The sequence below is a fragment of the Rhizophagus irregularis genome, chromosome 17, assembly GCF_026210795.1.
Source record: "Rhizophagus irregularis chromosome 17, complete sequence".
Taxonomy (NCBI): Eukaryota; Fungi; Glomeromycota; class Glomeromycetes; order Glomerales; family Glomeraceae; genus Rhizophagus; species Rhizophagus irregularis.
In genome coordinates this window covers 3,783,328-3,810,092 of record NC_089445.1, presented here as the reverse complement: position 1 = coordinate 3,810,092, position 26,765 = coordinate 3,783,328, and the positions used below count along the sequence as shown (strand labels likewise).

Here is a 26,765-nt window from a genome sequence, read left to right as displayed (position 1 = left end):
CAAAAAAATGAAAACCCTTACTCCTAATTTATTTTTACAGTTTAAAGCTAAAAATCAGATGTCTTCTAAAGAAATAGAGTAAAAGAAACATTAATAATATGCTTTCTAAGATAAAAAATAAAGAAATTTACAGTAAGATAATCTAAAATAATTTGAAATCCGTGATGTTTACCTTTGTAACCCAAATCAAATTCAAATCCAGATAGATACTTTTTAAAGAAAAATGGAGTAAAGGAATATTAATAATGATACTAAAACAAAAAATAAAAAAATTTATACTTACTTTTATAATCCAAACTGAAATACAGATTCAACAGGATCTTACTTACTTTTTCTAAACTTAAGGTAAAAATTTATATATAAAATTTGTTAAAATTCAAAGAAAATTTATTTATATTACATTATTATGATTTTTTTTTTTTTAACCAATTAACTAATAGAATTTAAGTAATTCTTAAAGTAAGGTTTATATAAAAAAATTTTTACAGTAACATCTATTAGTAGTAAGTGGGTCTTGTTTAAGTAGATGTTCTCTAAAGAAATGGAGTAAAAAAAACATTAATAATATTTTTAAAACAAAAAATAAAGAAATTCACAATTTGTTCATTTTTAATTCAGATAATTTATTTTTTGATCAGATCAGATAATAGATTTATTAGAGTAAAGTTAGGGTCTAATCATCCATTCAATCTGTTATTTTATCTGATTACATAATGTCAATTACAGGTATATAGATCATTTCCTTTTTTTGATGATATTCGTTCTACAAAAATATTTTTTCTAAAATTGATCTTATTGATTTTAAAAATTCATGTAATATTCGATCTAAAAAGAAAATGATTGATATAAATCATGTAATTTGACCAGATAACCAGATTTACATTTTTTACCAGAGTCTACCTTTACACTAGAGTATACTTTTATTCTAATTACAATTGAATATGTGTATTAGAAAGGGAGATTTGATAATTTTTTTTAAGGAACGTTTATTAACGTTTCCTTTCTTTTTAATTTTTAGAAAACGGCCTTGGGATAACTCAGAAAGCTGAACAGGCCGTAGTATGTGTGTGAGACAGTGAGAGGGGTTCATTAATTTTTTAAGGAACGTTTCCTTTTCTTTGTTTATAGGATTAAATCATTGTAGAATTAATTAAAATTTATAGTTATTAATAATAAAATTTTTCCAGTTGTATAAAATTTAACTAATTAGCATTGTTATTGATATTATTTTATATATTATAAATGATTTCTATGGTTTTTTTATTTAGTAATAAAATACAACATAAAATATAATAACAGCAGGTCAAAAAAAAAAATTTTTTTAATAAAAATCAGGTAGGTTGGATCGGGTCAGGTCAAGTTATTTTTATATTCAACCCAATCTGAAAAAAATGAGACAGGTCGGGTTAAGTCAATTACCTGACCCTACCTGACCTGTTCGGAGTTCTATTTGGAAAGTTAGGCCAGAATTGTCACAAACAAAATTACATTCCGTAGTTTTGATGACAGATGGAAGTTTTTCTTATACCTGTAACCTTTTAATATCATATGGTATTTCATGTAGACATTTTTATAGAGTTCTTAGGAAGAGTTCGCAAGCAAAATTTCATATTTCCTTAATAAATCAGCACTGGTATCAAGATTCAAAGTTAAATATTGATGATAAAGATATAGCTTTATTAGATGTTATATCAATTGTTAAAGATCATAGTTCTTCAGCAGTGGTTTGTGAAGAAATCAATTTTAATTATATTCATCAACAAGTTTATATAGAAAAGCTTCAAGGAATCATTTTGGCAAAATTAAAATATGGAAAAGCATTTGGTTTCGCAAAAAAGGCTTTGGATTTAACACAAAAATTAGATTGTTATAATGAGTTGAATGGATTACTCCAAACATATATTGATGAAAAGCAACAAGAATTACTTTGTAATCAAACAACTGATGAAAGTACAAGAAAATATTGAATGTTCTAATCCAGTAACTTCAAGACGGCGTGGACGATCCCAGGTCGATACTTAAGTGAAGGAGAAACTTTAAGACAGAATAAGAAACAAAAGAAAACTGAAGGCAACTTAGAAGTTAATGGAAATGATAAGAAGGAAAGAAAGTGTAAAGGATGTGGGGGTACAGGTCATGATTTGCGTAATTGTAAAAGAAGAATCCTTAGCGAGAAAAATTGATGAATTATAGTTGAAACTAAAGTAAAAGGATTTTTAGTGAGAATAATTAAGGAATTTATAATTGAAATTGCATTGTAAAACTGTAAAATTATTATGTATTCATATTTAAACTTTTAAATTAACTTTTAATAAAATTTATTTTCAAAACATCGCAATTATGCCTTGATCACGTGAAAAAATTTCATAAATAAATTACAGCTCCAAAAATAAATAAATGAATAAATGGATAAATGAATAAATGAATGAATGAATAAAAACGCAAAGCACACTTTACACCGTACTTAGATATAACACAAAAAGGTTATGGAATATAAAAAATATTTTAAATAATTCTAAGTAAAATAAAATATAAAGAGAATATAAATATTTAATAAACTAAAAAAAAAGGAATTTCATATATAAAACAATGTTAATACACCATAAATATATTGAGAGAAAAAAAAATAAAATAAAATATTTTCAAAAATTTTTAACATACAGTATATACTTAATTACTTATACAAAACAATTCATATTAATAATAGTAGCATAAAAATTTTTTGCCCAAAAGCAAAATAGAGAGTAAAAATTTTTATAATGTAAAATTTACACTTAACGTAAAAATAGTCTTAGTATTTGTTTTTGTTGATCATATATACTTAGAGTTGACATAATATTTGTTACTGTTGATCATATATTATTGGATAGGTTTGCAGATTTTGCGATTTCGACTAAACGTAAGCGAAGATAATTAATAAGCGATTGATTCATTCTTCAGGGAAAAGTGGATCCATTAAAAAATTGATTTGTAAATAAATTATTTGTGGGTTGCATGGGTAATCTACTTATGCGAATCCATATATACATATTAATTGTAATATGTCTTAAACGTCGTTGATTACGGCGTCTACGAATAGCAAAACTAGCGTAGGACGATGGATTGTTAGAAGTTGTATCTGAAAAGTCGCAAGTGTTTAAGTTATTGCATGGAATTTTTGAAGGAGCACGTTCGTGATTTGTTGGTGGTTGTTCATTATCCATTTTAAAAATTATATATATTTTTAAAATTTCTTGAAATAAATTTAGAAGTGTTCTCTCGAAATAGTTATTAATTCTTTTTTTTTTTTTTTTCTTCAAGGTGAGAACTGAATCAAAAATAATTTTGCCGTCTCTTTTTTATAAAAAAAGAATCTTTTAAAAAATAATTTGGGAAGGAAAAGTGTAAGAATTTCTACTTAACTTTCAAAGAAAATAAAAAATATATGAAATAAAAGTTCGTGAAAGCAGGAAAATAGAAGGAATTTTTAAATATTTGCGTTAGATGCCAGAGAGGGTTTATATAAAAAAATTAAATTATTTTTTTTTGATACTCTATAAAAAAATTTATTTATAAATATATATTTTATATATATAAATCGTGGATATTATATACAGTCAACTCTTAATATAACGAAGTTGGCGTCCGGGCTGATCAGGCCTTCGTTATCGTTATCGTTAATATGATGGGAAAATCTGGTATAACCCGGAAAATATTTGTATATTATGGTATATTGTTGTATAATAATTGTATTTTATAATGCAAAAACGCACGCAAGTTACACAAAATATCTAAAATTATAAAATTTACTTCGTTAAACGGTATACGCCTATACGGCATTTAATTAGTAAAATTCGGTTAATGAGATTTTTTTTCATATGTTAAAATCTGTGCCACGCTGAAGATCCGTAAAATTCGTTATATCAAAATTCGTTATAAGAAGAGTTGACTGTATACAATGTGATAATTCTTGCTTCTTCAACGTAATCCATTATATTATTTCCGAAATTATATATCAATATTAAAATTATTATGATAAAGAAAGGTTCTTTCGGGGGAGGTTTTCTTGTTTTCTTCTAAAGTTTTCATAAGAAAGTTCCAAAAAAAATTAAACTGTACATTTATAGTTAATTTAATTATAAAATGGCAACCGAGCAGTATAATAAATCAATTAACAGTTGATTTTTTTTGGGTAAAATGGGGGAAAGTGGCTTTTTTGCAATCTCCATTCAGTCTGGTATTTGAAAAATATGCGCATGTAAACAAAAAAAAAAAAAAAACTTAACCAACTCTTTTTTTTTTTACAATAATAAAAATAAAAAATTTTTTTTTTCGCAACAATAACGTAAATAACGAAAAGTGATTTTTTTTTTCGCGTCTAGCCACAAATATTGATTTATTACTTTGCATTTAAGAACATCAAAATTTTATTTTATTTTATAATTATATAGATATATATTATATTAAAATATAATTTTTCATTATGGAATGTTTGTTTATCTTTTCTCCTACAGGATTATTTTTATTTTTATTTTTTTTATTTTAAAAGATAAAAAAAAAAAGAGGTGTTAACAAGTTAACAAATTTATCATCAAAGAAAAAAAGATTTGTTTATATTTTATTTTTTTTTCGCGTCTCAGAAAAAAAAAAAATATTATTATTATAATCTGGGAAATTCAAGAATAAATTCTTTTTTTGGCGTTATACTTTCCTAGACGTGTAAAACTAAACTAAACTTATATCCCACGAAGAATCGTAAAATAAACGTAAATGAAAAAAAAAATTGAATAAGAAATCCGGAATTAGAAGCAAATTAGAAGGTAAGTATCGTCACTGATGAAATGTTTTCTTGGCGTAAAAAAAAAATTCGCGTTACTCAGAAAATCACATTTGGATCAGAATTCTCTCATCATTCTCCTCTCTTTTTTTTTAAAAAAAAAAAAGAAAAAATTTTTTTTTTTTTGGTGATTATGCAAATGCAATGCAAACTAATGCAATGCAAACTAATGCAATGCAAACTAATGCAGGTGACAAAATCACGGAGAAACTATTATGGTGACATGATTTTATTAATTATTGTGATGATTCCAAAAAAAAGATTAAAAATTTGTTTAAATTGGCATTCAAACAATTTGCATACACTTGCAAAATTGTTTAAATGCGTTAAATTGTGGTTTAAAAATGGCTAAATTTTTTGTCATACGTTAAAAAAGCCAGCAAAACTAGGATGTGATGGATGTGACGTATGTGACGAATTTTTTTAATAGTTAATCTTCCGAACAACGTGGTGTTAATTTTAAAACCTAATTAAATCATCACAAAAACAATTTCATTAAACTACTACTAGGCATGCACATGTCATGGCTTACATTTTTTTTTATATATAACATTATATAACATTATTATAACATTTATATATCATTATATAACGATTTTATATGTAACTTTAATAGAGTTATAGTTTAAAATCATAATAAAATTGGTAAAAATGTATGGATCTAAATATATAATTTTTTTATAAAGGGAGAGGATGGAGATGTGAAAGGGTGTGTATCATTATATCATTTTTTTATCATTATATCATTGTTTTTTTTTCCTTTTAAATAATAATAAGAAAACCAATAAAATTTAACGATTTTTTAGCGTTTTTTTTTTGATCCCCGATAAAACGTATATCTAAGTATTATCTTAAAGTACAAGATAGTATTTGATAGTATTTTTATAGTATTCTAAAAAAACATTATTTTTTTCATCGGTAGAAATGTTAACAACAATATTTAAGGTTAATATAGTAATAATAAAACGTAAACGTTCTAAACGCTCTAAACTAAACGTTCTATGACGAAATGTATACATATAAAAGAAGGGGAAAAAATATCTTTATTTAGAAATTTCAACGAAAAGAGTTGAGAGTTTCGATTTATATAATAAAAATGTTTTGTTCAATGAGACCTCGTGAACCAAAACAAAAGATATCATGTTTTTCATATGAATGAGATTAAAAAGTCGATTCCATTCCGGAAATCGGATTTATAGTTAAAGTTATTTATTATTTATTTATTGTTTACGTTTATTTAATTACTATTTTATTATCATTTTTATTACTATTTACTACTGTATTTTTTTTTTAGAGGTCATCTCAAGAAAAAAATCTTGTTATGTTTTTGTATTTCTTTAAATTTTAATGGATAATAACTTTATTTAAAAAGGTTAAATTTATTTTTTATCTTTCATTTGTTTCTTTATCGGAAAATGTTAATTTTTTTCTTTAAAGATCTGAAAATTGGTAGATCGATCCTGTTTGGAATCATGAATTATTATTATGAATATTTGTGTTGCGTTGATGTTTTTTTAGAGATGAAGTCGATTAGTTTAGTGTTTGGGAAAAGAGAAAAAAAAATTTTTTTTTGATTGATGTACGAGAAAATAAACCATTAAAGGTTGGTATTAGTGATCAATACGATAAAATATTCGATAAAATATTTACGTGAAAAAAGTCGGAAAAAATAAGATTAAATTCCGGGAGTAAGATGTTCATTGTCCGCAGTTTTTAAATAAAACCTATTTGGGCATTATTCCCCTTCAGACATTTTTTTTTTTCCATGAACTACTATAGATATAAACGTGGAAATTTATTAATTGTATTCATTGAATAAATAATAATATAACTAGATTAATTACAATGAAAAATAATAATTGTAAAAAAAACTCCGCACATCATTTTTAATTGTTCCGAACTATCAAACTTATCGAAAAAAAAAAATCTTGAATTGTTTCACCAACTTCAAACATTTTCATCATTGATCCAAAAAAAAAATTGCATCATCTTTTTATTGTGAGAAAAAAAATAAAAAAAATAGGTCAATTATATGTATATTATTCTATAAAAGACGCCCTTTGCATTTCTTGCATTTAAAAAAGATTATGTATTACGACATGACTTACATGAATAATTTTTTTTATACACTTTATAAAAATACAAAATAATTCAAGCTTTTTTTGTTTTTTCCAAAACCGCGTTTTTTTTTGTATATTTTTTTTGCTTTCTTTTCTTTCTTTCTTTTTCAATCATATGATATTTTTGTTGATTACCCCAACTCTTTCTCAAAAGAATAATTGGATTTCCCGGTTCTCAACTTTTCCTCTGTCAACGTTTGTTTTTGCGTTTTAAGTTTATTCCTTATTCTTTTAACTTCTTTTACGTTGTTTGTTCATCACTTTGTGATAATTTCATTTTAAAGTAATAAAAAACTTAATCCCTGCATTTTTTTTTTACTTTCTTATATTTCTTAATCAGCTGTTCAAAAATAAATAAATAATAAATAATACACCACATTAAATACCACATGATCGAAATTCATAAACAAACCAAGCATGGAATTTCATTGTTTCAAATTGTCTCAAGAATTTATTCATTACACCTCTTCTTGTTCTCTCATAAATTTTAATAAACAATCAAGAACGAATGAAATGAATCATTTTCTTTTTTTTACTCATATGCATTAATGCGTCAAAATATTTTGAAACTCTTCCATTAACTCTTTTTTTCTATTAAAACTTAAGTAAATTATGCATGAAATTCTTTTCAAGTCATGATGATCAGTTTCTAATCAAAAAAGATATGCGGTAAAAAAATACGCCAATTTGAAAAAAAAAACATAAAAAAAAAAAGTCTAAGATCTTTAACTGTACCCAAGAATATTTTTTCGTACTTTCTTTTTTTACACATGATTTTTAAAAAAAAATTTTCCTTTTATTTATTTATTTATTTGTTACAAAAAAAAATTAAATAAAAAAAAACCATTTTGTTTTAATATATCCCATATTCTCATTATTCATTATCGATAATTAGTGTTTCATTTTATTTTTATTTTGTAATATATATTTATTTGTGTGTATAACTGAATATGCATGAACCCGGATTATAAACCTAAATATGGAATGCGACGATATAATAATAAATTGGTTTTAGCGCTGAAAGTATTTATTATTATTGTAAAAAAATACATATTTTTTAAATTGTCACTGAGGGGTGAATTTAAAATGATTTTAATAAATAAAGTAAAATAATATCGGACTTTTTTTTTAAAAAAAAAAGTAATATGACAATATATTTCACAATTTTGTGTCACACTTTCAAACAGCTTCTTTTTTACAACTTCTTTTTTAAATTGACCTAGATCCATAAAGATTTCGTTGTTGTAATTATACATGAAATTGAACAATCGTTATTTTATAATTAATTCTTTTCAAAAGTTTCAATCAAAAAAAAAAAAGAGATTCAGGTTCAATTGAAGTAAGATAAGGTAAAACGTTTTCAAATGTAATAAATGTAATAAATTTAATAAATTTAATATATCATCCTTTTTCTCTGAGAAAACATCAACAAATATAAAAAAGCGAAACATTAAATGAATATGCATTGTTTGAATTCTATTGAAAATTTCAATTGAATTCATCACATTCCGTAATCATCAATTTAATCTATCTAACTCAAATCATTAAAGTACTCTTCTAATTGCATCTAATGCATTGAAAAAAAAAATGTCATATCTTAAAAACTTGTTTACTCCATAAATAACTTTTTTTTTTTTTTACGATCGTACAAAAGCGAAATTATGTGTAAAATACTTAGAATTGAAAGAACCCAAATTTAACATGTAAATCACGCAATTACAACATAATAGATAAAAAGATCGCGTACAATACTCCGTACTATTTTTATGATTAAAATAAGTATGAGAAAATAAAAAAATTTAGATATTCAATAAGCCTTGGAGTTAGTTACCAACCCTCCGCCAAGCATGTACAACAAAAAACTAACAACATTATACATAACAATACAATACATAGTAACATCACATCACACCCACACTTTAAAAAAGGAAGGAACAAAATTAAATTTGCATAAAAAACTGGAAGTTCATGTGGCCAATGTTGTAATGTAGCACAACGGGGTCCAGTCAACCCTTTATATAACGATATGTCGGGACATATATAAAATTTTTAGAAAATATCGTTATATCTAAGTTATACCGATATTTATATGTCCTCACATATAGTGGGAAAATAAAATTTTATCGGTATATCAAGTTTTTAATAGTATATCGGTATATCGAATATCGGTATATCGAGGTTAGACTGTATATAATTTATTATAATGTATAGTAAGTTCTAGTATATTTTATTAAATATGTAATGTGCGTGCATATGACCTATTCATTTTGACATCACCATTTTAACTGTAATCAGACTAAATTTTAATTTTCGTTACGTAAAATTTCGAAAAAAAAAAAAATTAAAAATAAATATCCGTATCTTTGTTTAAATTTTATTAATTCAATCAATGAACCTTCCTTTGTTCATATAATAATAAAATCGGACAACAAATTTATTTGTATCCGCTGAAAAATGTAAATCACGTGAATTGAACCTTAAATACTTGATTCATGCAAGAGAGTATGAAAAAAATTTTTTTTTCCAAGCATATTTAAGTCACAAAAATAATATAAATGAAAGTTTAAAAAATATAATCACAGTAAAGCATAACAAAGGAATTGGATTGTTATCCAATCTAGGAAACCCTTTCTAAAATAAATGAATTTTTTTTTAAGATTCCGCGGATGATGGAAATCACAAATAGCACGTAATATTTGTAAAACATAAGAATTTTTAGGTTAAAGTAAAATTATGTGGCGCGAATTTAAGAATTTTTTGTTTACCGCCAAAAATAATCAACCCTTGATTGCCTTAATGTTTATAGTCGCATTACACTTTAATACTTCGGTTATAAAAACTCTAGGAAAATGAAAAAGTATCCCACGCCAAAATTTTTTGAACAATATTAACCTACAATTGATTTTAAATATCACATTCTAGTTTTAGTTATAATATTGTTAATTAAATGATTGTTTAAATAGCACAAGTTGTACCACGTGTGTGTTACTTATAAACCTGATTATATGCTGGTTTTTTTTTGGTGATATACTGGCATGTTTTTTTACGTGATGATTAAAGGATTAATATATTAAAAACGAAATCCATTTTAAGAATGACTACATACAAAGAAAAAAAAAATGCATCCTTACCCCACACATTTACTAAAAAATTTTTTTTTTGATAAATCTTTTTTAAACGATACGCACATGACACACACACATGACACACTTGCATGGCAAAAAAAAGTATTGTTAATATTTATTATTGTCCAAAGCGTAGCGGGACATTAAGTCATTAACGGTTAGACACATTGTAATGCAAGGTATGTCTGCACGCGTGATTAACCAATAAGACACGTGATTTTAAACGAGTGCTTCGGACATTTCGGATATATGATAATATGTGTGAAACGAATATACATATTATACATATTATACTAATATTTTAATGATTTTTATATACCTAAATTAATTAATTATATATATCAATAATATCATGACCTTAAAGTAAAACTAGGATTTTCCTAAAATGTCGTTATAGTATCGCGTCAATTCGTTGTTGATTAATTTCGCTTGTAAATCGATGTCTTTCCCCGCAATTTCTTCTTTACCCGGTGTTCAATTCGTTTGTTTACAAAATTTCCCTTCAAATGTTCAATTTACTCAAGTTTGACATTATTACTCCGCAAGATAAAAGGTTGGATTTCGTAAAAGAGAAAATTGTCCGGTTGATCGTTTTTTTTTTTTGACGAAGCTTACTAGCGTTCTCAATTTAAAAAAACTCCCCTCCTACTTTTAATAATTACCTCTCAGGGAGTTCCTTTGGTTCCGAAGGTCCTATAATAAAAAAATTTTTAGATAAGAAAAATGGCGTTGGTATAATTTAATAATGCTAACATCACCATACCCACCAAAGACACTTATCGTTCTAAGAGAAAATACTCCAAGACGCTGACCTACAGCCAAGTGCTGTTCAATGTTGAGAAATCCAACCAAAGAAGTCCAAGAAGTCAACGTCCGAAGTCCAATGCCAAAAGATCCAGTACCTACAGAAAAAAAAAAGGTGAAAAACTAATAAAAAATTAAAGAAAATATGTAAGTTTTGAAGTTTCAAATCAAAACTTACCATACCCCAAAGCTGAAGAAACTGATACCTACAAAAAAAAGAGGAATTTAAAAAAAAGAAAAAATTAAAATAAAATTGTAAGTTCCGAACTGAAACTTACCAAATCCAAGATCCAAAGCACTTACCGATCCAAATAAGCCGGTATCTAAAAAAGGAAATGAAAGTTTAAAACGATTTTTTTAAAAATACATCCCCCCCTTGAAACCGATATCTATAAATAAAAATTAAAAAGTTTTTTTCAAAAGTTTCGAAGCTAACTTACCGATCCAAAGCGCAAAAATCTAAGCTGATACATACCTAAAAAACGAAGCCGTGAGAGTAATTTTTTTAAAAAGGAAAAAATTTTTTTAAGTTTATTAACGCTAAAAAGATTATCTTTCAGCACAAACCATAATTGACTAGTCTGATCTACCGATTGATTTATTTTGCCTTGACAATTCACATGCAACAAACTTTACCGACGTAACTGCCGTAACGTCACTGCTAAAAAAAGAAAAAGTCTGTACCCCTAATCTCAACCAGTTAATTTTCTATATACCATTTTAATGTATCACATTGACAAATAGAGTCTAATTGGCATAATTGTCGGTTTGCCAACAATAAGTAAATTTCTGATTGCTTTTTATTTTACATGTTGAAGATCTGGATTTTCCAACCGGCAGATATAGATTAGGATTCCCATTCCATTTTTATTGGATAGGAACGCATGTCTTATACATTTTTCTATTTTGTGTATCATTTTTGTTTAAAAAAAATATTTTTTTGTTTGGATTATCATTTCTAAAAGAATTAAGTTTTCTTATGTAATATGTAATATTATTAGCTCCTTTTTTTTTAAAAAAAAAAAATTTTTAAAGTATTTTAAAAGATTTTTTTTCGCTATAAAATAATTTTTTTTTTATCGAAATTGATGAGAGGAGATGATTTTTTATTGGCTAAATTTTCATATAAGAAAATACATTATGTCATGGCAAAAAAATGTTTTCATCGGGCTACTACCATAATATTCAATCCGATGAAGGCATTGTGTTGAAATTTAAATTCTCCATGACTTTTATCGAAGATACATTTACTTTAGTGTTATGATGAAATCAGTAAAGGGAGAGAAAAACTTTCACACACAATAAATTTTAGGAGTACCAGCCGGTGATCTTCAATCAGAGTTGGTATATTATTGAGATATCTCACTGACAGATTCGCGTTCATGATTGACCAGAATATTGTCTCAGAATACTAAAGATTGGTTGTCATTGCCAATACGTTACCATTATGTAAGTTACCGGTTACAAACTTTTGCTCATTTCTTTATTCCAATTTAAATGTGATTTACAAAATAGTAACATAAGCTCACTGACAAATTAAAATAAATTGTTAAGTTTGTAAACAAATACTTAACAATCTCTACATTTGTAAGAAATTAAATTTACTGCCAGGTTCAATTTAATTTTTTTTCGCTAAATCATATAAATGATAAAAATGTAAATTATAAAATAGAGTAATAATAATAATTCAATAATTCGTTAAAACGTGGAGATGTGACGTACTTAATAAATTTTTTAACAATCCACAAGACCTTTACCATGAACAAAAAAAGCTAGATAATAACAATCGCTGAAAATGTCAGGGGTAAAGTTTGTTTCGTAATGACAAATATAAACTCATGTGATTTATTATGTCAGATCAAACACTTTGCTTTATTTGATGAAAATTGCCCCCTAAAATAGTGACAAAAAATTTGAACTTTTTTTCGTGTTTCAAGCGTGTACTTTATTCTGATTCATTTGTGATCAGAAGATTCTTCGCGTAGTTAACGCGGTTACTGCATTAATATAAATGTAAGCTGATTTCCACACTCTTTCTAAATATTCTAAATAAAAATGGCACCCAAAAAAAAATCTAAAAATGCTACATCAAAAAGTATGTAGATAAATAAATTTCTTAATAAATAATATCCCGAATAAATTATAAACCATAACTTGATATTATTTTCTTCTATTATAGGATTAGGTGGTATGGTTGCAGAAGGATCAAAACAACCTATAACAAAAATAGAAGTTCATTTAATACAAATAAAGCAAGAACTAAGAAAAATAAATCTATAGAGGAAATATCCTCAGACTTAAAAACTATCGCAGAAGAAAATGAACAAGCATTTAACTATAGCAAACAGAAGTTTAGTTCTATCTCACTCATTACGCAGTTCTGAATTACTAATAAAAAACACATCCTGATTTGCATGCGGATCGTAAGACAGGGCGTCGTTAAAAAGAATTCAAAAATGGAAATAGAGCCGATTAGAATCTATGATTTACAGATTTGTCTATAAATAAACGGTATATTTTTATTATCCTACTGACGTTAGCGCATTCAAATTACGTGTATGGCTAATCATACATTAATCTGTTTTTGAATAGGAATTAGTGGTACACACCCCCAACATGTGCGATTCGTCATCTATCCATGATGAGCAAATATTCCGTTTTATATTTCTTTTTTGTGATTACAATTGAAATAGGGGGTGGGCAATAGTATTCATTCTACAAGAAATAAACGGTAAATTTTGTTATTATTAAACGGACTCAAGGCCATTATAATTGCTTTAGATGGAAAAAATTGGTTAATATTATTTCTGCGATTTGGGTTGATCACTTTGATCTTTCTCGATTCAGATCTACCTTTAGCCAGGACGATCGAAACCAACTTTCATATGAATGATGTTTTTTTTTATTAGGCGCAATAATTGACATTTTTTTTTTGGCGTATAACAGGTTTGTCGTGGAAAAGGGTGAAATTGAAAAATTGAATTATAAATACGTGGATTTTATTAATCATGGGTAATCCTTATAGAGATATGAAGGACATTAAGCTCACTTGTCATCTCGTTCGAGACTTTGAAGAAATTTTTGGATGTTCCAGTCTCGCTGAGAAATTTGATATTGAAATTAACTCTAGCGATTACGTTGATTCTCTTAAAGATAAAATCTATGAAGTCATCAAGCAGAAAAATAATATTTTCCCCGATATTAAGGCTGATGACTTAATGCTATGGAAGGTACAAATTCCTAATGATGATGAAAACGAATTTTTAAGCCTTGAATTACAAGAAGGTGAAGAGAGGTATGCAAAGAAACTCAGAAAAATTATTAGCAATTATTGGAATGGTGAGAAACTTCCAAAAGTAGGATATATTCATGTTATTGTCGATTCGCCATTGATGAGAGCAAATCAACAAATGGCAAATTTGGCAATTAATCGAGGTAGGTCTAGTTAATCTTAGCAATGTATTTCTTTATCAAGACATGATCATAATTTTAACACGCTCTATGTATGAAGAAACGACCAAAATTACTCTTCACAGCGTCGTTAGAAGTTTAGGTACTTGTGGCTTTTTCGAGATAGAAATAGAAAAAAATGAACGTATTGTCGATCTTAAGGAGATCATTATGAAAAAATATTATAAGTCCTTTTCGGATAATGATTTCTATGGCATTAGGTTATGGAAAGTGGAAGTATCCTTTGAAAATAAAGCAATATTTGATAATCTCAAAAATAATAAAGAGGCCAGTACCGTTAGGATAATGTTAAATGGTGAGGAGCAATATGGATCGGAAAATATTGAAGATACGTTTGGAAACCCACCTAAAAACTATTACAATTTTGTCATTCAAGGTATTTGTGATCTAAAAGACAATGCCATTATATCTATGATAGCATATTAATATTTTCTTTTTTGATTGATAACAATTTAGGTTATTGCTACAAATGTAAGATATGCCTTGATAGATCATTTAAATTACATGAAATTTCTGATTTTCATATAAACAACGTAAACAACGAGAATGCAGGTGAAAATGGACCTGAATATGGAAACGAGGATGAAGGAGATTCCTCACCAACTGAATCTGAATTTGTGGGAAATTTAAAAAATGTTCACAAATACATTGATATGGATGAATCTGGTTATAATAATGTAATTGGTAAATATTTATAGGACTAAAGTCCCGAACTTTGTATTTTATTTTGCGTGGTAGCTCACATTATATCTGATATTGTAATAAAAAAACTTTTCATTACTATTATTTTTTCGCGTGAGTAATTGGGTAATATTTAATCTTACATTCAAGTTAAAAATCACATGATCTTGTGGAATAATGAATCTTTTGATTTATGATAATAAAGAAGCTTTCCGCATATGTAACACTCGCAGTATATGCATTACGCATAGTAATCACGTCACATATGTCTATTTTTAAAGGCAGGGTCGCAATACGATCGATCTATTAATAAAACCGGCCAAGAAATAGATGTTATATTCATCATACGAAGCGCCTTATGAATTATGGCGCTCGAATGTTCTGGCATATATGTTCATCACGCAACTTTGAAAAAACTGCCCCTTGAATTTGTATATTATACATGCTATCATGATGATTAAATTTGTAAATCAGATCTCAGAATGGATGTATTACCCTGTTGACGTTAGCCCATCCAATATTACGCGTATACACTATTATTCCAATTTTTTTTATCCTTTTTTTGCGAATACAATAGAATAGGGGTAGCGCATTTTGAGTAATTGCTACTATGATGATGTGATCGTCCAAAGCGTATTCCAAAAGTCCTGTCGATTTTAGACCTATTGTAAATTATATAAAAAGGTGTCCGCCCCCAGTTAGTGAATCTTTTTATCCGCCTTGTGCAAATATAAGCAAAAATCCTTTTTTCCTCCTAGATTCGGAAAAAAGAAACAGATAATAACTATATATTACTCTGCAACTCGAAGTAAAAGATAACTTTTTCTTTCGCAGATCAAAGATCAAGAAAGAGCGAAAACTTCTAATAAAATTTCAAATCTACCACTATCAACATCATCGAAATCAACAATCAAAAGAACTCGTATATTCCGCAAATTAATATCAAGGTATGTTGGTTTTGTTGCTCAGTTAGCTTCTTGAGACATGTCGGATCTGTGTACTCCCTCCCTCTTTGATAGCATCATATATTTCATTCGCTTCTCTAGCATTTTCTGATTAGTTATATATCTAAAAAATAATCAATAAAGTTACGCGTTGTTTATAATAAAAAGCATTTGGATTATAAGATTATAATAAATCATATCTGATATATGATGAGTCAAGATATCTCAGATATCTCATAATGACGCGTGATTTTATTATATATTTACACGAAAAACTTTTGATAGAATGTTTAATGAAAGTTTGTGATACTTCGGACTTATAATTTGATGAATATAAATGTAAAATCACTTTGTTCGTTTCTTATTATTTCTCTTTTTTTTCATTCACAAAACTCAACATGATAACTCCAAAGGTTTGGTTTAAACTTATAAATCCTACTGATAACTGGACTAAAGTTTCATTAGAGGAAGTTGAAGATGTGGACGACCTCAAGAAAAAAATAAAAATCGAAATGGCTCCAAAACTCGATACTTTCACTTCGTCAAGTCTCACTCTCAAAGCAACGTATAATAATGATAATCCAAATGAGGCAGTAGAACTACGTGAGAAAGATGTACTTGTTTCTGTCTTAAGACTTTTCAATATTGAGGAAACGAATGTTAAAGATTCTTTCGCAAAGAATATTCTGTTGTTTGTTACTGCTTCTTCTGGTAAGCATTTAACTTACTGAAATGACACTCTTTGAACATTCGGACTAACTTTGCCTTTTTTGGTCTCCTTACCCAATTTAGATGGTAAGCCTTTGCGTCGTCATGATTGGTCATCTCGAACGTGATACGTTAACCTCTTTTGACAACTATTTGGATGTTGTTTCGTTAACTAATGTTAGTTTTTTTTTTGTGCAGATATGCCAGGGAAACGCAAATCCACAGAGTCGAATGAATTTGACAAGAAGCAAAAATTAAGTAAGCTCTTGCAAAGTGTAAAATGAGTCCCAGAATCCATAACTAATGACTTTACATCACCTATCAGACCCGTTGTTTGAGAGCATTTATAATATAGCAAAGAGCCAGAAGGACCAACTTCTTGAAATGCAACAAGACCAACAAAAAAATAATGTTATTAAACATAATGAAGAGCTTGCAGTGATTGAAAAGAAAGTACTTTATGTGAGAAAATCATATAAGTATCTTTACGATCAACTGAAAAAGAAATCAGGTTACGGTTTAAAGAAATTCCTTATCACCGGTACATCGGGTATCGGAAAATCATGTTTCCTAGTTTACGTCTTAATGCAACTTTTATGTGAAGATGTCGTTGTAATTTCTCAGCCTATCAACAGTCAAGATTTCTATTGTTTTAAGGATCAAATAATAACCTGTGGAACATATAATGATTTCGAATATTTACTCAATTTAACTACAACTTGGTACCTTGCAGATGGTATTACATCCCCAAAATTAGTGTATGGAACAACAGTTGTCTCCCTATCACCAAATGGAATTGCAAAAACAGAATTTCAAGAATTTGATAAGCTTCATCCAATTGAATATTATATGGGTCCGTGGACATTAGAAGAATTATTATATTGTCGGGAGCATGCTTTTCCACTAGTGCCGAAAGAAATAGTGACTAATCTTTTTCATAAAGCAGGTGGAGTACCTAGATACGTCCTTCGAAATGTTGAGGCGTCAATAAAAGATGTTGTTGGAAATAAAGAAGAAACACTGGATGCTGAAGACAAGAAAAAAATTGAGGAAAAAGCTTATAGTCGTATTGAATTAGCCATTTCAAAGACCGATAACTTCGATAAGATTATTAAATGTTTTACTGAAGATGAAAAAAGTTGTGTCGAAATTAGCAATCGAATCATTCACAGATGGCCGGATGACACACATCGCAATTATCACTACAAATGGGCCTCTCCCTATGTATTCGAGAGAATTCAGGAAAAATTAGAAGAGACAGCATGGGTCGATTGTTTGCACAAAATACGACTTATGCGAAGTCCTTATGAGGCTAGTGCAAAGGGATTTTTATTTGAATGTTATGTAATCCACCTATTTCGTACTGGAAACCAGAAATTTGAAGTAAGGAAGCTGACAGGTGAAGAAAAAGATCAATTTTTCGTACATCATAAGCCAGAAGCTGGGTTTGTAAGAAATTTATCCGATCTCTTAAAGTATTCTGGAGAAAACATAGTTATCGTACCAGATAAACAAAATTTTGGTGCGGTAGACTTATTTGTAACACCTAATTATATTTTTCAAGTCACGGTGTCGGAATATCATCCTATAAAACAAGTTGAGCTGACAAAAGTAATCACAAACATGCCAGTCTATATTAGTGATCAAAATGCTAAAATTCAACTTTACTTCGTGGTTCCAGATGACATATACGACAAATTTAAACATCAAAGTTACACAACTCGAGATAAAGATTCTAACGAAGATCGACCAGTCTTGAGAATGAATCCCGCCATTAAAAATGTCGAGCAATGGGCTCTAAAAGTACAAATCAATCTGATATTATAATAATAATAGTTTTATATAAAAATAAATAGAAAAATTTTTTTCTTGTATTATACAGCTTTTACGATGTTGGAGGAAATTTAATAAATAATCTTGCTTTGTTTGAAGAATAAAAGTGTTTACTCTGTGAAATGTATAAGTTTTGACTTTATTGAGTGAAAATTTACTGAATGCTTTGCGGAAGAGAACAAAATAACATGGATTAGTGAGATCTATTTTTGCGTTTACTGTGCCAGATTACTGCACAATTAGTGGACACGCGTGTCCAGAATTTTCATTTTCGTGTAGTTATGCATAAATAAAAAGTAATAGTTAACACTTCGTCCTTTTTTAACTTCATCTGCGAAATTAATATGCGATTCTGTGTAAATTAATCTACAATGCGAATAAAAAATTCCTCCCTTGATATGCCTGTAATATTTTTTCCGAATCTGATTGGCACCGATCATCTCGTGATTTATCGAAACTCGCCAGCTCCTGGAACCCTCCTAGAACTATCAAGGAACTGGGCCGTAGGCGCTTCGCACAGGAAACTAGGGAGATCTCATGTGATACAATTATACTTGGGTGCCGAAACCTTTCGGCTATATGCCGAAATCGAAACACTTTTCGGCATATAATAGTTTCCGAAATCCCAAATCCCAAACTATTGCCGAAATCCCAAATCATTGCCGAAATCCCAAACTATTGCCGAAATTCCAAATCATTGTCGAAATTCCAAACTATTGCCGAAATCCCAAATCATTGCCAAAATCCAAAACTAGAGTTCTGAACTGAACCGAAATTTTTTTTCGGTTGGGTAATCTGTTCTGACCCGATCTGACCCGTTTGATTCAAAAGCATCAGGTCACCTCGGGTAACCCAGTAACTTGAAATTTTTATAATAAAAAACAGTTGACTTATTTTTACACTTACACACATCACTATTTAAATTATTTAATATAAAATATACATATTTGCTCGTTATTAAGGTAAAGTTTTTTTATTAATTTTTTTCACTTAAGTTACTACTAATACAACAAAAAAAAAAATTGAAAAAAAAATAAATTATTTCGAATCTACAATTAGTAAAACATTCTGAAACACCTTCCTATCTCCCATCTCCCACTCCTACATACAGTACCCGACTACCTGCCCAGTTCCAAGGTTATACTAAGGAAAAAGAATATCAACATGTTTTAAACCAAAAATTATCCCACTCTCATCTTCTATATACTCACTCCAATTCCAAGGCTCCAGTCTGGAACCTACAAAAAAAGAAAAGAAAAGAACGTTATGAAACGTTCTTATATCAAATTACCTTTTCCGCTTTGAATTGCTGTACCTCCAAGTCCAGGAAATACGTCAGGAGGTTCATTCCTACAAAAAGAAATAGAAAAAGAAAAGAACATACATTATTATACGTTCTTATAATAATATATTAAAAAACTTCCTTTTAATATTACCGCTCTTGAATGTCTAAATCAGTAGTCCAACAACAGAAACCTAAATAGTAAAAAAAAAAATTAAATAAATTAGTTATTAAGTTTAATAAATACATAAAATTAGAATGAATAGACTTACCATCCAAGCATTGTTCCCAAAGCAAAAATAAAAGACACCTTTCGTCAATTTACAAGACTAAAGGTATTTTTTTTTTTAATAAAAAAAGATTATCAGCCGATCAGATCGGTAAATCGAATCAGCTACTGCAGGTTGGATAGTTTCGAGCATAATCACATCGGAAATGCATGTATATCATATGATATACTGCGCTGAAATGCTGAACAGTTTTATTGTTAAATGACGTTTTTTTTTAAAGTAAAAGTTTTGTAATAATTAAAATTTGTACATTATTGGAATTTTTGGAATTCTGTATATTACGTCGATCTGTAATCTGGTAATTCTATATATCAGATGACCTGCAGGGGGGATAAATTTTGTTAAAATCCAAGCATATGATAAATTCTAAAATTGATAATAAATGTAATACAAGATTCCACATTTCGTAATTAAGGTTGTAAACATTAGAACATAATTAGGGTTGCAAGTATTAGAATATAAAATAACTTGTCATAACAAGTTACTTAAAAATTAAAATCCATGTGATGTAAGAAAGTAGTTACACTACTTGACGTGAGAAATGTACTAAAAATTCTCTCTGTATCATTTCTTAATAAAACAAATGTCAGGTGAAGTTGAACCAGATAATGATATAGAAATAAAGAAAGGTGGAAGGCCTCGTGCAGTGATATGGAATTTTTTTATTGAGGGTCCAGATCAAGGTGATGGTCACCGGTCTGCTATTTGTTCTGCTTGTAATACAACTTGGAAACGAGGAAAAGCATCAGCAATGGAGCGTCATATCTTACTTGACTGTAAAAAAGTTAAGACAGAAGTTAGAGAAGCAATACGATGTATTATAGAATCTCGCAATAAATCTCAAATGAGTCGAAATACTGATGATGATCAAAAAACTTTGGAAGAATACTATGATGCTTTACCTTTGTCTGAAGAAAAAAGAATTAAAATTGAATTATCACTTATTAGACTTTTTGTTTGTTGTGGGCTTTCTTGGCGCCTTGTAGAACACCCATATTTTGTTGAATTCATTAAAGAATTACGTTCTGCATATAATCTACCAAATAGAAAAACTCTTTCTGGTACTTTATTAGATAATGAGATCCTTCGTGTTAATACCGAAATTTATCAATTAATTAAAAAAGAAAAAAATTTGACCTTATGTAAATATAAATATATATTTTTTTATAATTTATTTATTGGTTATTTATTTAATTATTAATTTATCTTGTTAATTATAGCGATTGATGGATGGACAAGTCCAGCAGGAAAGTCTTTATGAAATTTTGTCATACATACCCCAGATGGCAAGGATGTTCTTTGGCAAATATCTGATTTATCAGATCAAAACCACACCTTTCTCAAAAAATTGAAGCAGTTTTAAATGAAATTGGAACAAATAGATTTTCAGCTATTGTGACAGATTCTGGTTCAAATGTTAATTTAGCACGAAAAATTATTACTCATAAGTTTCCTCATATTATTAATATCAAATGCATGGCACACTGTCTAAATTTAATAACCAAAGATTTTATAAAACATACATTTGCAACCCGAATTTTAAATTGGTCAAACATGATAACAACCTATTTTAAAAAGAGCCATTTACCTCAAAGTCTTCTTGAAGACAAAATTAAGGAAAAAAGTATCAAAGGAGGAGGCTTAAAGACGTATGTTAGTACAAGATGGGTAACGGCTTTTGAAATGCTTCAGTCAATCTTTCGGTTGGAAATATGTTTAAAGGAGGTAAATTATATTATTAATTAAAAATAATTAATCTTATAATTTATAAATATTTATTCTAATTTGGTTTTTATTAAAAGGTTATCACTGAAAATCCTCGTATAATCACTAATAAAAGTGTACAAAATATAATAATGCACAAACGAGGTTTTTTTCAAGATGTTCAGGATTTAGCGATGATTATTAAACCAATAAAAGAATCAATTATTTTATTAGAAAATCAAGAAGCTAATCTTGCTGACTGTTTCTTTTTACTTGCAAAATTAGGAGCAGTAATAAAGAACATTCCAGAAACAGTTCATAAAATGTTTCGTCGGCATTGTATTAAAAGTTTTAATAAGCGCTTTAAGGAATTTGATTTTGATGAACATCTACTTGCATATTACTTGCACCCAGGATATAGAGGCAAGTATTAATTAATTGTTTATTAATAGTTTGTTATAGTTTTATTAATATATATATATATATATTTGACTTTATTTGTTATAGGCGTTGGAATTGTTGAAGGCCAATTTGTGCGTATTAGTACTACAGCAGTAGCATTATGGCAACAAATGTTACGAATTCCTGAAATTTTAACTATGGTAAAACGAAATAAGCATAGTAAACGAAAATCTGGTGAAATTCTTATAGCGCAATTACCATCATATATTTACAATATTGACACACCTATTAGATGGTGGCAAACTTGCGAAATGAAGCCACCATCTTCAATACCTTGCAACTAAAATGTTTTCCGTTTCACCACATGCCGCTAACTGTGAGCGTATTTGGTCAGTTTGTGGTTGGATCCATGGAACACGTCGTACAAAAATTTTGGTGAAAAATCTTGATGCAATTGCGCAGATCCATTCTTATTATATTTTTAATAACAAATCTGAATTATCACATTATGGTGTAGAAAAATCTGAAGAGGAGATTCAGCAAATTTTAAGAGATGCAGATTTATATGAAGAAGAAGAAGAAATAACTTTGGAAGAAATTATGACTGAAATTAATTTGGAACAGACTGCTATTGATGATGATTTAGAAGCCATTAATGACGAACCATTGGAACTTGAGGAAGCTCTGAATTTGTCCAATTCACGATTTTTACATGATGCTTCTACACCTTATGTGGAATGTGATGAAAATGATGATTCAGTTGATTATACCAATTTGTTAATGGAATATGATGAAGAAGGTGACTATAATCCAGAAGAATTAGCAAAAATGTTCGAAAGATTTAATGTGTAGTAATATTTTTTTTTAGTAAATGTAATAATAAATTTTTGATAAAATGAATAAATAACATTTTCATTTATTATGCATAATTGTATACAATTTTGCTGAATGCCGACCAATTTCTGATCAATCAGATATTTTTTTTATTTGATGTTTTTTATATAAATAACTAGGCGTAACCCGTTGCGTTGCAGCGGGAATGATACTTGCCTATCAAGTAAGAGAGTAATAAAGAGAGTAATAATAACACGCGTCTCCCATCACTCCTCTTCATCTTCCCATCACTTTTTACGTCTCCCATCGCTCCTTTTCGTCTCCTATCACTTCTTTTCGCCTCCCATCACTTCTTTTCGCCTCCCATCACTTCTTTTCGTCTCCCATCACTCCTTTTCGTCTCCCATCACTTCTTTTCGTCTCCCATCACTTCCTTTTGTCTCCTATCACTTCTTTTCGTCTCCCATCACTCCTTTTTACCTCTCATCACTCCTCTTCGTCTCCCATCACTTCGTTTCGTCTCCCATCACTCCTCTTCGTCTCTCATCATGTCCTATTTCTCCTTTTTATTTCCTATCACTTCTCATTACTCTTTTTTACTTCCTTTCATCTTCTATTACTTTCCATTACTCCATTGTTATTTCATTTTTCTTTATTAGCATCTTTATCCTTGGTCATTGTAATTTACTTATCTTTTTTTTTATTGTTATTGTTTTTTTTATTTGTATCACTTCATTAAAAATAAATACGGTGATTTTTTTCTTTAAAATCGTAAATGTTTGACTTAAATTTTAATATTTGCAAATAAAATTTTTTAAATAAAATTATCTTGAATAAATATGCAAAAAAATTTTAACCGATCAAAAAAAAATCAGCCATCGTAAATTTGTACATCATGTGACATATTTGAAAAAGCAGTGATCGCCCAGGTGACGGTTCCCAAAAAATATATCACTAATTAATATGAAAAAAATCCCTAAAAATCAATTATAACAATCTATTGTTATGAAAAAAAAATATTTCCCAATTATAACGATCCATTGTCATGAAAAAAACAATTTCCCATAAAATTTACTATACCGATCTATTGTTACAAAAAATAAATAAATAAGTAAATTATATGTCAGTTTATATATATTGAGCCTAAAAAATAATTAGGGAAAATATTATTACTAATAATAATAATAAGAATCGCAATTACCGTGGTGCCGCAGCGTCAATCCGATCCAAATCAAATGGTTTAAGAATGTGGTTTGGGAAAAAGAAAAACGAAAAATAAAATTTGGGGGAAAAGAAAAAGGATAAAGAAAGAAATCAGTTTAAAAAAAGGGAAATTTTCGAAAAAAAGGAATCCGTAAAAAAAAATAAGTACCGAAAAAAATTCTGAAATAAAAGAACAATAATCTGGTTTAAAAAGACTGAAAAAAAAATTTAAAAAAAAATTTTCAGTTTGGGAAAAAAACCAATAAAATTCTCGGTTGAAAAAAAAATCCAAACCAAAAAGAGGAAAAAAAATGAAAATTTTTTAAAAAAAAGGAAAAGAAAAAGGAAAAAGGTTCGAAAATGAAAAGAGGAAATTTTAAAAAAAAAGAAAGAACCGAAAGTAAAAGATCGATTCAAGGAAAAAAATGAAAATTAAAAAAAAGGGAACTGAAAGAATTCAAATCGGTTTGAAAGAAGGATAAAATTTTAAAAATAGGTCTAGTATAATTTCATTAACCGGAATTGGATGATTAGATATAAAAACATGACTTGCTGATCAAGTGGGTCTTAGCTATAAAGAATACGGATCAGAAATTTAAAATTAATTTATACAGGCTAATCCAAACGTTAGAAGATCGACATGTATTTATCGTAGGATAAATAATAGGAGGTACTTTTTTCCTGAGTGTTTTGTGTATTATTCTACACATTTGTTTAAGGTATTGATTTCTCATGAGGTTCCTGACTTAGGATCATCAAAACACTTGCTTGAATTTTCATTACGAAAAACGATGTGAATTTAATATCTTAGATCTTAGATTTGGTATCTATTCTATTTCGATTCTGTTTGGATTATATATTATTTCGCGTCACTCTCCCTCCATAGGACGCGTGTCATATATATATTATTTTTCCATTTTTTTCCATTTTTTTTGTAATAATAAATAAATATGTTACGTATGGTACAGTAGATTTAATTTGTTTTACCCCTTGTGAATATGAAAATTAAGTGGCTTGGCTGGTATATGATTTATTTTGAATGAACTATTATATTAACCTATTGTCCCATGTGATTATGGCTTTTTTTTCACTCTCAAAAAAAATCATTTTTTTTTTCAAAAACTAACTTTTATCTTGTAAATTTTATCATTTCAAACACTTAAAAAATGTGTCAAAAAAAAAAAATTTTTTTTTTAAAACTGGCTTTTTAACTTACGAAATATATGATTTTTTTCTATTTTAAGTAGAGTTATAGGGTTAATTGATAATTCCTGCGAAAAAAAATTGTATTGTATGTCCCGTATAAGGAAGTATAAATTATAGCGAAGTAAAAAAAAATTTGTTGAAGCCTCGTGAAATTTTTTTTGATATTATTGATTGAAGTCTAACGAAAAATTTTAATTTGAAATTAATTTGAAAAAAAAATAATATGGTTAACATTGTAAAATAAATTAAAAAAACTCCCTTCTTCCATTTAATTTATTTTATTTTCAGTGTTTATTATGAAAATATTATACAAAAAAAAAAAATTTTTCTTTTACAAAAACAAGATGCCATCTAAGATTTCTACCATTTTCTACATACATGATTCAAACGAAAGACTTATGCAAGAATATACGGTTAAAGAGATTATGGCTGTGTCGAGGTTGGACCCGAATGATGCAACAAAAATAATTTATTTAAAGATAAAAGCATTTATTCCTTCTGACAAGAATATCGAGACTCAGATTGAAGATTTTGAAAGGAGGATGTGATATGTTTAAAGGAGAAATTTGTAGCCTGCGCAGGGTAAGTTTTTATAATAATTAATATTTTTTTTTCTTTTACTGAATTACTAAACATTAACTTTATTATTTGATTGATAAAATAATAAGATCAACGTGACCTCTATTAAGGTGAGGACTTTGATACGATGCCTCCAGTGGGTTTGAGTGATACAGTATGTTGGTAGGTATCACTACCAAAACTTTTATGAATTATTCTACTGTGTCACCTTCTCCGTGTCCTATATAAACCGTGGGTACTGGGAAAAAAGTACTGGCTAGTTTTTTATTATACTTTTGGGATTTGGCAACGGTTTTGGGATTTGGCAATTATTTGGAATTTCGATAAAGGTTTGGGATTTTGGAAACGGTTTTGGGTTTTGGCAATTATTTGGGATTTAAATAAAGGTTTGGGATTTCGGCAATGGTTTGGGATTTCGGTGATGGTTTGGGATTCTGACGATGGTTTGGGATTTTGGCAGTAGTTTGGGATTTGGGATTTGGGATTTCGGCAAAATTCCGAAACTATATTTCGGCATATGTCAAATCCCAAACATGTTTCGGCACCTATAGGTTTCGGCACCCAAGTCTACTCCCAGGTACTATACAATTCTATGAAATTTTTCAAGAGGGTACTATGCATAGGGGTACTATAGCCCGCGATATATGGTACATATTAATTGTGCTTTCATATTTTAACCATTATTAATTTTGGCGTTTATGAATAGCAAAAACTAGCATCTGAAAAGTTGCAAGTATTTAAGTTATTGCATAGAATTTTTGAA

General features: G+C 28.2%; 10 protein-coding genes across 10 annotated transcripts; 7 read left to right on the top strand and 3 right to left on the bottom strand.

Moving 5' to 3' along the window:
* Positions 1 to 1,502: 1,502 nt before the first annotated feature.
* Positions 1,503 to 2,183, top strand: OCT59_009527 (uncharacterized protein; the record flags this gene model as incomplete). Its single annotated transcript, XM_066133636.1, has 2 exons — positions 1,503 to 1,950; positions 2,011 to 2,183. 2 exons carry the CDS (start codon positions 1,503 to 1,505, stop codon positions 2,181 to 2,183), a joined length of 621 nt encoding a protein of 206 aa, XP_066000059.1.
* Positions 2,184 to 2,936: 753 nt separating this feature from the next.
* On the bottom strand, positions 2,937 to 3,203 carry OCT59_009526 (uncharacterized protein; the record flags this gene model as incomplete). The annotated part of the gene is made up of 1 exon (XM_025327935.2): positions 2,937 to 3,203. One exon carries the CDS (start codon positions 3,201 to 3,203, stop codon positions 2,937 to 2,939), a length of 267 nt encoding a protein of 88 aa, XP_025168846.2.
* A 7,345-nt stretch (positions 3,204 to 10,548) lies between these two features.
* OCT59_009525 (uncharacterized protein) lies at positions 10,549 to 11,435 on the bottom strand (the record flags this gene model as incomplete). The annotated part of the gene is made up of 8 exons (XM_066133635.1): positions 10,549 to 10,561; positions 10,724 to 10,754; positions 10,829 to 10,873; positions 10,933 to 10,963; positions 11,044 to 11,071; positions 11,144 to 11,188; positions 11,306 to 11,340; positions 11,433 to 11,435. 8 exons carry the CDS (start codon positions 11,433 to 11,435, stop codon positions 10,549 to 10,551), a joined length of 231 nt encoding a protein of 76 aa, XP_066000058.1.
* Positions 11,436 to 13,873: 2,438 nt separating this feature from the next.
* OCT59_009524 (uncharacterized protein) lies at positions 13,874 to 15,034 on the top strand (the record flags this gene model as incomplete). Its single annotated transcript, XM_066133634.1, has 3 exons — positions 13,874 to 14,300; positions 14,377 to 14,712; positions 14,793 to 15,034. 3 exons carry the CDS (start codon positions 13,874 to 13,876, stop codon positions 15,032 to 15,034), a joined length of 1,005 nt encoding a protein of 334 aa, XP_066000057.1.
* Positions 15,035 to 16,359: 1,325 nt separating this feature from the next.
* On the top strand, positions 16,360 to 18,496 carry OCT59_009523 (uncharacterized protein; the record flags this gene model as incomplete). Its single annotated transcript, XM_025332679.2, has 3 exons — positions 16,360 to 16,672; positions 16,868 to 16,927; positions 16,995 to 18,496. 3 exons carry the CDS (start codon positions 16,360 to 16,362, stop codon positions 18,494 to 18,496), a joined length of 1,875 nt encoding a protein of 624 aa, XP_025168849.1.
* A 1,144-nt stretch (positions 18,497 to 19,640) lies between these two features.
* On the bottom strand, positions 19,641 to 20,477 carry OCT59_009522 (uncharacterized protein; the record flags this gene model as incomplete). The annotated part of the gene is made up of 6 exons (XM_066133633.1): positions 19,641 to 19,645; positions 19,714 to 19,740; positions 19,818 to 19,852; positions 19,939 to 19,978; positions 20,057 to 20,094; positions 20,395 to 20,477. 6 exons carry the CDS (start codon positions 20,475 to 20,477, stop codon positions 19,641 to 19,643), a joined length of 228 nt encoding a protein of 75 aa, XP_066000056.1.
* Positions 20,478 to 20,657: 180 nt separating this feature from the next.
* OCT59_009521 (uncharacterized protein) lies at positions 20,658 to 21,335 on the top strand (the record flags this gene model as incomplete). Its single annotated transcript, XM_066133631.1, has 2 exons — positions 20,658 to 21,216; positions 21,295 to 21,335. The coding sequence occupies 2 exons, from the start codon at positions 20,658 to 20,660 to the stop codon at positions 21,333 to 21,335; spliced, it is 600 nt and encodes a 199-aa protein (XP_066000055.1).
* Positions 21,336 to 21,628: 293 nt separating this feature from the next.
* OCT59_009520 (uncharacterized protein) lies at positions 21,629 to 22,524 on the top strand (the record flags this gene model as incomplete). Its single annotated transcript, XM_066133630.1, has 4 exons — positions 21,629 to 21,799; positions 21,877 to 21,943; positions 22,193 to 22,201; positions 22,286 to 22,524. The coding sequence occupies 4 exons, from the start codon at positions 21,629 to 21,631 to the stop codon at positions 22,522 to 22,524; spliced, it is 486 nt and encodes a 161-aa protein (XP_066000054.1).
* Positions 22,525 to 22,780: 256 nt separating this feature from the next.
* Positions 22,781 to 23,032, top strand: OCT59_009519 (uncharacterized protein; the record flags this gene model as incomplete). The annotated part of the gene is made up of 1 exon (XM_066133629.1): positions 22,781 to 23,032. The coding sequence occupies one exon, from the start codon at positions 22,781 to 22,783 to the stop codon at positions 23,030 to 23,032; it is 252 nt and encodes an 83-aa protein (XP_066000053.1).
* Positions 23,033 to 25,767: 2,735 nt separating this feature from the next.
* OCT59_009518 (uncharacterized protein) lies at positions 25,768 to 25,971 on the top strand (the record flags this gene model as incomplete). The annotated part of the gene is made up of 1 exon (XM_066133628.1): positions 25,768 to 25,971. One exon carries the CDS (start codon positions 25,768 to 25,770, stop codon positions 25,969 to 25,971), a length of 204 nt encoding a protein of 67 aa, XP_066000052.1.
* Positions 25,972 to 26,765: the final 794 nt, after the last annotated feature.